Source organism: Salvelinus fontinalis, unplaced genomic scaffold (genome assembly GCF_029448725.1).
Source record: "Salvelinus fontinalis isolate EN_2023a unplaced genomic scaffold, ASM2944872v1 scaffold_2551, whole genome shotgun sequence".
Lineage (NCBI taxonomy): Eukaryota > Metazoa > Chordata > Actinopteri > Salmoniformes > Salmonidae > Salvelinus > Salvelinus fontinalis.
The window spans coordinates 1-10,545 of NW_026602760.1; the positions used below are offsets into that span (position 1 = coordinate 1).

Consider the following 10,545-nt stretch of genomic DNA (forward strand, 5'->3'; position numbering starts at 1 on the left):
TCAGTTCAGATACTGTTCAATTCAGATACTGTTCAGTTCAGATACTGTTCAGTTCAGATACTGTTCAGTTCAGATACTTTAGAGAGTTGTTCAAAGGCATTGTGGTTTGACTCATTCTCTCTTTACTACAGAAAGTTGTCTAACGTATGTAGATGTGTTCTACTTTACGTACAACAGCCTCTCTGGTCAATGTATATGTGTCTGAGTGCTCCAAAGTAGTTAACACTAACCGGGAGGAAGAGCAGCTTCGTCTTGTCGAGGTTGAGCTTGAGGTTGTGGACCGACATCCAAGCTGAAATATCTGCCGGGCGCGCAGAGACGGGGGTCAGGAGGAGGGAAGGAGAAAAGTAGCTGAGTGTCATCGTCATAGCAGTGATAGGAGAGACCATGTGAGGATATGACGGAGTGACTTGGTGTATAGAGAGGAGAGGAGAGGTCCATCCTCATAGCAGTGATAGGAGAGACCATGTGAGGATATGACGGAGTGACTTGGTGTATAGAGAGGAGAGGAGAGGTCCATCCTCATAGCAGTGATAGGAGAGACCATGTGAGGATATGACGGAGTGACTTGGTGTATAGAGAGAAGAGGAGAGGAAAGGTCCATCCTCATAGCAGTGATAGGAGAGACCATGTTAGGATACGACGGAGTGACTTGGTGTATAGAGAGGAGAGGAGAGGTCCATCCTCATAGCAGTGATAGGAGAGACCATGTGAGGATATGACGGAGCCGAGTGAATTGATGTATAGAGAGAAGAGGAGAGGTCCATCCTCATAGCAGTGACAGGAGAGACCATGTGAGGATATGACGGAGCCGAGTGAATTGGTGTATAGAGAGAAGAGGAGAGGACCTAGAAATGAGCCCTGGGGGACACCAGTAGATGAGAGTACGCATCATATCGAAGTAAACTTGGAGTCACACGATGATATGTTGTGTGGTCCTCCCACTACGACTTGGGGAAATCATGCAGTTTATTAGGCTACAGATGAAATAAATGATGATGAACTTCACAGGAGTGGTTAAAGTGCACGGTGATGACACGGATAGAAAAATGACTCAAATATTTCACTGGATGTAGAAATCTGAAGCATTTGGTTGGCATTTCCGCTCACGACCAAATATGGTGATGAGAGGAAGCCCAGTGGCCGGCGGTGGGAGAAGATGGAGCAAGATGGATTTTGGCCGATATTCTGCTAATTTTCCTCATCAATGAAACATTTGATCTCAATACAGTTTTCTGATCCCAAAACTAGAATCTGTTATGAACAGAGTGGACTAAGTTTAGTCGGCTTTACCCTTTGCCAAATATATATGTGTTTGCGTTGTTTAGAAGGAGTGCAAGGGTGAATTGACTTATTGCACACGCCTACTTCACAAAGTAGGCGTTCCCTAACGGAAATATGCAAATACATGCTAGAACACACCAATGGGCTCTCGCTAGCTCATCCTTGGCTCTGCCCACCTTGCTTGTTCTGTGATTATGATTAATGTGTTACCATTGGAAACAACAGGCTGTGGTCTATCTTCGGTTAGTTAGACACATCTTTGATGATGAGCTCGATGCTCCTTTCCAATAAATATCTATGGTCTTATTCTGGTGACGTGATGATCGACGCTTGACTGCCGATTTGACAAATATAAATAATCCATAATGATCTCATCATGTAGACTAGCCTACCCACACAGCTGTTGACTAGAGCGCACATACTAAGACCAGGGGAGGTTATCCATAATGATCTCATCATGTAGACTAGCCTACCCACACAGCTGTTGACTAGAGCGTACATACTAAGACCAGAGGAGGTTATCCATAATGATCTCATCATGTAGACTAGCCTACCCACACAGCTGTTAGCTAGAGCGTACATACTAAGACCAGGGGAGGTTATCCATAATGATCTCATCATGTAGACTAGCCTACCCACACAGCTGTTAGCTAGAGCGTACATACTAAGACCAGAGGAGGTTACCCATAATGATCTCATCATGTAGACTAGCCTACCCACACAGCTGTTAGCTAGAGCGTACATACTAAGACCAGAGGAGGTTATCCATAATGATCTCATCATGTAGACTAGCCTACCCACACAGCTGTTAGCTAGAGCGTACATACTAAGACCAGAGGAGGTTACCCATAATGATCTCATCATGTAGACTAGCCTACCCACACAGCTGTTAGCTAGAGCGTACATACTAAGACCAGGGGAGGTTATCCATAATGATCTCATCATGTAGACTAGCCTACCCACACAGCTGTTAGCTAGAGCGTACATACTAAGACCAGAGGAGGTTACCCATAATGATCTCATCATGTAGACTAGCCTACCCACACAGCTGTTAGCTAGAGCGTACATACGAAGACCAGAGGAGGTTACCCATAATGATCTCATCATGTAGACTAGCCTACCCACACAGCTGTTAGCTAGAGCGTACATACTAAGACCAGAGGAGGTTATCCATAATGATCTCATCATGTAGACTAGCCTACCCACACAGCTGTTAGCTAGAGCGTACATACTAAGACCAGAGGAGGTTACCCATAATGATCTCATCATGTAGACTAGCCTACCCACACAGCTGTTAGCTAGAGCGTACATACTAAGACCAGGGGAGGTTATCCATAATGATCTCATCATGTAGACTAGCCTACCCACACAGCTGTTAGCTAGAGCGTACATACTAAGACCAGAGGAGGTTACCCATAATGATCTCATCATGTAGACTAGCCTACCCACACAGCTGTTAGCTAGAGCGTACATACGAAGACCAGAGGAGGTTACCCATAATGATCTCATCATGTAGACTAGCCTACCCACACAGCTGTTAGCTAGAGCGTACATACTAAGACCAGAGGAGGCACATTTGCTGTTTAAAACAGTTTTTGTGACAGAAACTGATCAGTAGAGTTGAAAATACGATGGAAACACATTGAACTTTTAGATTTTTATTCGCTACATGAAAACTGAAACAAAGAAGTACATTTTCTGTTCACTACGTCATCACGTACTGATGTTTATCCACAACAGGTCAGTTTTGGTGGAAACATTATCACTGCGCATATTTGCATGAAAACCTGTCACCAGTTGGATGGAAACCCAGCTACTTTGTACCTTGTTGATCTATCCCTCTCTCACTCTCCAGGGCCTGTAGTAGGAGGGCTGGTCTAGGATCAGTTTATCCTGCTCTCACTCTCCAGGGCCTGTTGTAGGAGGGCTGATCTAGGATCAGTTTATCCCTCTCTCACTCTCCAGGGCCTGTAGTAGGAGGGCTGGTCTAGGATCAGTTTATCCTGCTCTCACTCTCCAGGGCCTGTAGTAGGAGGGCTGGTCTAGGATCAGTTTATCCCTCTCTCACTCTCCAGGGCCTGTAGTAGGAGGGCTGGTCTAGGATCAGTTTATCCTGCTCTCACTCTCCAGGGCCTGTAGTACGAGGGCTGATCTAGGATCAGTTTATCCCTCTCTTACTCTCCAGGGCCTGTAGTAGGAGGGCTGATCTAGGATCAGTTTATCCCTCTCTCACTCTCCAGGGCCTGTAGTAGGAGGGCTGGTCTAGGATCAGTTTATCCCTCTCTCACTCTCCAGGGCCTGTAGTAGGAGGGCTGGTCTAGGATCAGTTTATCCCTCTCTCACTCTCCAGGGCCTGTAGTAGGAGGGCTGACCTAGGATCAGTTTATCCCTCTCTCACTCTCCAGGGCCTGTAGTAGGGGGGCTGATCTAGGATCAGTTTATCCCTCTCTCACTCTCCAGGGCCTAGATCAACAAGGGGACAATCTGTCTGACTAAAGTCTATCAAATTAGATTTCAGGCTTTCAATGTGGATGTAGAAATGTGTCCCGGTGCTTCAGTGTGACTCGGGGAAAATCAGTTTAGTCACCGTCTGAATCTGGAATCCCCCCCCCCCCTCCCTAAAAAAAGTGCTGTCCACATGTTGAATAATCGGTTTCTTTCTCTTCCCTGGAGGAGAAACCACTCCATTCAGCAGACAACTATTCAGTCAGGATGTTTCAGACTCCACGTAGCGACGGGGATTTCCTCCTGACTGTCTACCTCTGATATACATTCCAATCAAAGGCTTTCAGCCTAATTGAATTCCTCTGATTTATTAAGAGCCTTTATCCTGATCGTGTTCTTACAGAAGGCAGAGAAGAATATTAGTAATTAGTCATTTATGTTCATTAAAAGAAAGTCAATGAAGAGGCGTTCTAGACATTCAAGCCGTCAGTTCATTAGGAAGTTGTTTTACACTCTGAATCAGTTTGGGTGCAGAGGACAGGAGAGTTTAGTTTCCCTTCAGATCGCTGCAGTACTGTGTGTTCTTTGCTGCTGTCTTGGATTTGAATAGAACATGTTCACAGCTCCTGTACAATAATGTGTGTCTGTCTGTGTGTGTTTCCAGGGGAAATACGTTCCAGATGTCTCCAGACTTGACCCCCAGGAAAGTGACCCAGATCCCCTTCAACCAAGCAGCCAGCTCCCACTACCATGGACTAGAGTAGGTGTCTTTATACATACAGGAACCTACCATGGACTAGAGTAGGTGTCTTTATACATACAGTAACCTACCATGGACTAGAGTAGGTGTCTTTATACATACAGGAACCTACCATGGACTAGAGTAGGTGTCTGTAGACATACAGGAACCTACCATGGACTAGAGTAGGTGTCTTTATACATACAGTAACCTACCATGGACTAGAGTAGGTGTCTTTATACATACAGTAATCTACCATGGACTAGAGTAGGTGTCTTTATACATACAGGAACCTACCATGGACTAGAGTAGGTGTCTTTATACATACAGGAACCTACCATGGACTAGAGTAGGTGTCTTTATACATACAGGAACCTACCATGGACTAGAGTAGGTGTCTTTATACATACAGGAACCTACCATGGACTAGAGTAGGTGTCTTTATACATACAGGAACCTACCATGGACTAGAGTAGGTGTCTTTATACATACAGGAACCTACCATGGACTAGAGTAGGTGTCTTTATACATACAGTAACCTACCATGGAATATATACTATATATGGAATATATACTCTGTATACTATGGTATTTACGGTATGCTAACCGCTGCACCAACACATGAAGCAGGAATGTGTCTTTGGACATACCACATCCACTGCTAGTGTTAACAGAAACATTTCAAATGTTGAAGAGATCGATCTCACTAGACTTATTTTACTAATGTAAACGGTACCTAAGAGACTTGAACAAGTCGAGGCCTAGTCTCTCTCTCTTTATGCTAAATTAGTCCTGATCTTTCAGTCTTTTGAATGTTAATGTTCCTTCTGGAACCATCCCCCTGCTCTTTTATACTTTATCACCAACCAAGTACTGGCTTATTGACTGGCTGTGGTCCAGACCTGTCTCTGTTTTGAATCACTGAGCTCTCTCTTCTCCCTGGTCAGGTCCTGTCTGGACGAACAGACCTGTCTCTGTTTTGAATCACTGAGCTCTCCTCCCTGGTCCTGTCTGGACGAACAGACCTGTCTCTGTTTTGAATCACTGAGCTCTCTCTTCTCCCTGGTCAGGTCCTGTCTGGACGAACAGACCTGTCTCTGTTTTGAATCACTGAGCTCTCTCTTCTCCCTGGTCAGGTCCTGTCTGGACGAACAGGGCTGTGGTCCAGACCTGTCTCTGTTTTGAATCACTGAGCTCTCTCTTCTCCCTGGTCAGGTCCTGTCTGGACGAACAGGGCTGTGGTCCAGACATGTCTCTGTTTTGAATCACTGAGCTCTCTCTTCTCCCTGGTCAGGTCCTGTCTGGACGAACAGACCTGTCTCTGTTTTGAATCACTGAGCTCTCTCTTCTCCCTGGTCAGGTCCTGTCTGGACGAACAGACCTGTCTCTGTTTTGAATCACTGAGCTCTCTCTTCTCCCTGTCAGGTCCTGTCTGGACGAACAGACCTGTCTCTGTTTTGAATCACTAAGCTCTCTCTTCTCCCTGGTCAGGTCCTGTCTGGACGAACAGACCTGTCTCTGTTTTGAATCACTGAGCTCTCTCTTCTCCCTGGTCAGGTCCTGTCTGGACGAACAGACCTGTCTCTGTTTTGAATCACTGAGCTCTCTCTTCTCCCTGGTCAGGTCCTGTCTGGACGAACAGACCTGTCTCTGTTTTGAATCACTGAGCTCTCTCTTCTCCCTGGTCCTGTCTGGACGAACAGACCTGTCTCTGTTTTGAATCACTGAGCTCTCTCTTCTCCCTGGTCCTGTCTGGACGAACAGACCTGTCTCTGTTTTGAATCACTGAGCTCTCTCTTCTCCCTGGTCAGGTCCTGTCTGGACGAACAGACCTGTCTCTGTTTTGAATCACTGAGCTCTCTCTTCTCCCTGGTCCTGTCTGGACGAACAGACCTGTCTCTGTTTTGAATCACTGAGCTCTCTCTTCTCCCTGGTCAGGTCCTGTCTGGACGAACAGACCTGTCTCTGTTTTGAATCACTGAGCTCTCTCTTCTCCCTGGTCCTGTCTGGACGAACAGACCTGTCTCTGTTTTGAATCACTAAGCTCTCTCTTCTCCCTGGTCCTGTCTGGACGAACAGACCTGTCTCTGTTTTGAATCACTGAGCTCTCTCTTCTCCCTGGTCAGGTCCTGTCTGGACGAACAGACATGTCTCTGTTTTGAATCACTGAGCTCTCTCTCCTCCCTGGTCAGGTCCTGTCTGGACGAACAGACCTGTCTCTGTTTTGAATCACTGAGCTCTCTCTCCTCCCTGGTCCTGTCTGGACGAACAGACATGTCTCTGTTTTGAATCACTGAGCTCTCTCTCCTCCCTGGTCAGGTCCTGTCTGGACGAACAGACCTGTCTCTGTTTTGAATCACTGAGCTCTCTCTTCTCCCTGGTCCTGTCTGGACGAACAGACCTGTCTCTGTTTTGAATCACTAAGCTCTCTCTTCTCCCTGGTCCTGTCTGGACGAACAGACCTGTCTCTGTTTTGAATCACTGAGCTCTCTCTTCTCCCTGGTCCTGTCTGGACGAACAGGGCTGTGTTCCAGACCTGTCTCTGTTTTGAATCACTGAGCTCTCTCTTCTCCCTGGTCAGGTCCTGTCTGGACGAACAGACCTGTCTCTGTTTTGAATCACTGAGCTCTCTCTTCTCCCTGGTCCTGTCTAGACGAACAGGGCATCTGATGCAAACTTAGTTCTGATCTTTCACACTTTTTTCAATGTTGCTGATTTTCCTGTGAACCTCAGCTATGACCTCTACCTACCTTATCTACTCCAGCTGACCCCTCTGTCTCTGTGTCCTGGCTCGCTGTCTGACCCCTCTGTCTCTGTGTCCTGGCTCACTGTCTGACCCCTCTGTCTCTGTGTCCTAGCTCACTGTCTCACCCCTCTGTCTCTGTGTCCTGGCTCGCTGTCTGACCCCTCTGTCTCTGTGTCCTGGCTCAATGTCTGACCCCTCTGTCTCTGTGTCCTGGCTCACTGTCTGACCCCTCTGTCTCTGTGTCCTGGCTCGCTGTCTGACCCCTCTGTCTCTGTGTCCTGGCTCAATGTCTGACCCCTCTGTCTCTGTGTCCTGGCTCACTGTCTGACCCCTCTGTCTCTGTGTCCTGGCTCACTGTCTGACCCCTCTGTCTCTGTGTCCTGGCTCACTGTCTGACCCCTCTGTCTCTGTGTCCTGGCTCACTGTCTGACCCCTCTGTCTCTGTGTCCTGGCTCGCTGTCTGACCCCTCTGTCTCTGTGTCCTCGCTCGCTGTCTGACCCCTCTGTCTCTGTGTCCTGGCTCACTGTCTGACTCCTCTGTCTCTGTGTCCTGGCTCACTGTCTGACCCCTCTGTCTCTGTGTCCTGGCTCACTGTCTGACCCCTCTGTCTCTGTGTCCTGGCTCACTGTCTGACCCCTCTGTCTCTGTGTCCTGGTTCACTGTCTGACCCCTCTGTCTCTGTGTCCTGGCTCACTGTCTGACCCCTCTGTCTCTGTGTCCTGGCTCACTGTCTGACCCCTCTGTCTCTGTGTCCTGGCTCACTGTCTGACCCCTCTGTCTCTGTGTCCTGGCTCACTGTCTGACCCCTCTGTCTCTGTGTCCTGGCTCACTGTCTGACCCCTTTGTCTCCGTGTCCTGGCTCACTGTCTGACCCCTCTGTCTCTGTGTCCTGGCTCACTGTCTGACCCCTCTGTCTCTGTGTCCTGGCTCACTGTCTGACCCCTCTGTCTCTATGTCCTGGCTCACTGTCTGACCCCTCTGTCTCTGTGTCCTGGCTCACTGTCTGACCCCTCTGTCTCTGTGTCCTGGCTCGCTGTCTGACCCCTCTGTCTCTGTGTCCTGGCTCGCTGTCTGACCCCTCTGTCTCTGTGTCCTGGCTCGCTGTCTGACCCCTCTGTCTCTGTGTCCTGGCTCACTGTCTAACCCCTCTGTCTCTGTGTCCTGGCTCACTGTCTGACCCCTCTGTCTCCGTGTCCTGGCTCACTGTCTGACCCCTCTGTCTCTGTGTCCTGGCTCACTGTCTAACCCCTCTGTCTCTGTGTCCTGGCTCACTGTCTGACCCCTCTGTCTCTGTGTCCTGGCTCACTGTCAGCTCTTCTTCTCCCTGGTCAAGTTCTGCCGACTCATGAGAGAGACCCATCTCGTTCTGATGCTAATTTAGTCCTGATCTCAGTTTTTATCTATGATTAACTACTACCTTATTGGCTATATATCGCCCAGACTGGTCTATGTTTTGAATCACTCATTTCTTGACCCTACCCAGGTTCTGTCTGGACGAGCAGGGCCACAAGGCCTTGGACCGGGACCAGGGCTTCGTCCGGCTGCAGTCTCGTCTGATTCGCTACGAGACCCAGACCACCTGCTCCAAGGAGCCTTGTCCCATCCCCTTCGCCTTAAGCCCTGCCCCCTCGCCGGCCGTGCTGTCTGAACCAGGAAGTGTCCCGGACGGAGAGGCCCTCAACTCTGACCTGCCCAGGATCAAGAGACGATCCTGGGACACAGACGCCATCCACCACCATAAGAGGTTAGGTTTGTGTGGTCCTCTGGAGCTCAGTAGGTAGAGCAATGGCTCTTGCAACGCCAGGATAGTGGGTTTAATTCCCAGGGCCCCGATACATAAAAAAAATGTGGATAAAAGCATCTTTGGATAAAAGTCTGTTAAATGGCATATTAGAGGCATCATGTTCTATATAGGCGAAGGGTCCGTACATACATCCTGTGGTTTAGAGCAGGTGCTAGAGGTCAAAGGTTACGTACATGCATCCTGTGGTTTAGAGCAGGTGCTGGAGGTCAAAGGTTACGTACATACAGCCTGTGGTTTAGAGCATGTGCTGGAGGTCAAAGGTTACGTACATACAGCCTGTGGCTGTACATACAGCCTGTGGCTGTACATACAGCCTGTACAGCCTGTGGCTGTAATGTGATAGTCTTCTACTGCTAGGTTGTATTGGCCACCCACTATCTCTACTCGTTACATTTCATCTTGGGATGTTTGCAGTCTCAGTATATTTGTTCATCAAATCCCAGATTTTACACACAGATATTTCACAGGATGAATAAATGTGAAGCATTCGCTTGGCTTTTCCACTCACGACCAAATATGGTGATGAGAGGAAGCCCGGTGGCCTGCGGTGGGGAAAGATGGAGCAAGATGGATTTTGGCCGACATTCTGTTTAAATGTTTCATCGATGAAAAAAATGAATCTCAATATAGTTTTCTGTTCCCAAAACTATAATCTGTTATGAACAGAGTGGACTAAGTTTAGTTGACTTTACCATTTGACACGCCATTAGGCGTTCCCTAATGGAAATTTCTCTGTTCCCTTTGATCAGAAACAACAGGATTTCTCTGTTCCCTTTGATCAGAAACAACAGGATTTCTCTGTTCCCTTTGATCAGAAACAGCAGGATTTCTCTGTTCCCTTTGATCAGAAACAGCAGGATTTCTCTGTTCCCTTTGATCAGAAACAGCAGGATTTCTCTGTTGTCTTTGATCAGAAACAGCAGGATTTCTCTGTTGTCTTTGATCAGAAACAGCAGGATTTCTCTGTTGTCTTTGATCAGAAACAACAGGATTTCTCTGTTGTCTTTGATCAGAAACAACAGGATTTCTCTGTTGTCTTTGATCAGAAACAACAGGATTTCTCTGTTGTCTTTGATCAGAAACAACAGGATTTCTCTGTTGTCTTTGATCAGAAACAACAGGATTTCTCTGTTCCCTTTGATCAGAAACAACAGGATTTCTCTGTTGTCTTTGATCAGAAACAACAGGATTTCTCTGTTGTCTTTGATCAGAAACAGCAGGATTTCTCTGTTCCCTTTGATCAGAAACAGCAGGATTTCTCTGTTCCCTTTGACCAGAAACAACAGGATTTCTCTGTTGTCTTTGATCAGAAACAACAGGATTTCTCTGTTGTCTTTGATCAGAAACAACAGGATTTCTCTGTTGTCTTTGATCAGAAACAGCAGGATTTCTCTGTTCCCTTTGATCAGAAACAACAGGATTTCTCTGTTGTCTTTGATCAGAAACAACAGGATTTCTCTGTTGTCTTTGATCAGAAACAGCAGGATTTCTCTGTTCCCTTTGATCAGAAACAGCAGGATTTCTCT

General features: G+C 47.4%; 1 protein-coding gene across 1 annotated transcript; it reads left to right on the forward strand.

Annotated features, from left to right (window-relative positions):
- The first annotated feature begins 4,012 nt into the window (after positions 1-4,012).
- LOC129850966 (mdm2-binding protein-like) lies at positions 4,013-9,679 on the forward strand. The gene is made up of 2 exons (XM_055917111.1): positions 4,013-4,489; positions 8,699-9,679. Exons 1-2 carry the CDS (start codon positions 4,410-4,412, stop codon positions 8,994-8,996), a joined length of 378 nt encoding a protein of 125 aa, XP_055773086.1. The 5' UTR covers positions 4,013-4,409; the 3' UTR covers positions 8,997-9,679.
- The last annotated feature ends 866 nt before the right edge of the window (positions 9,680-10,545 follow it).

Bases quoted from the DNA above. Each gene is read 5' to 3' on its own strand.
- LOC129850966 (XM_055917111.1), top strand. From the start codon at position 4,410: ATGTCTCCAGACTTGACCCCCAGGAAAGTGACCCAGATCCCCTTCAAC. The intron at 4,490-8,698 runs GTAGGTGTCTTT...GACCCTACCCAG, and splicing joins TCCCACTACCATGGACTAGA to GTTCTGTCTGGACGAGCAGG.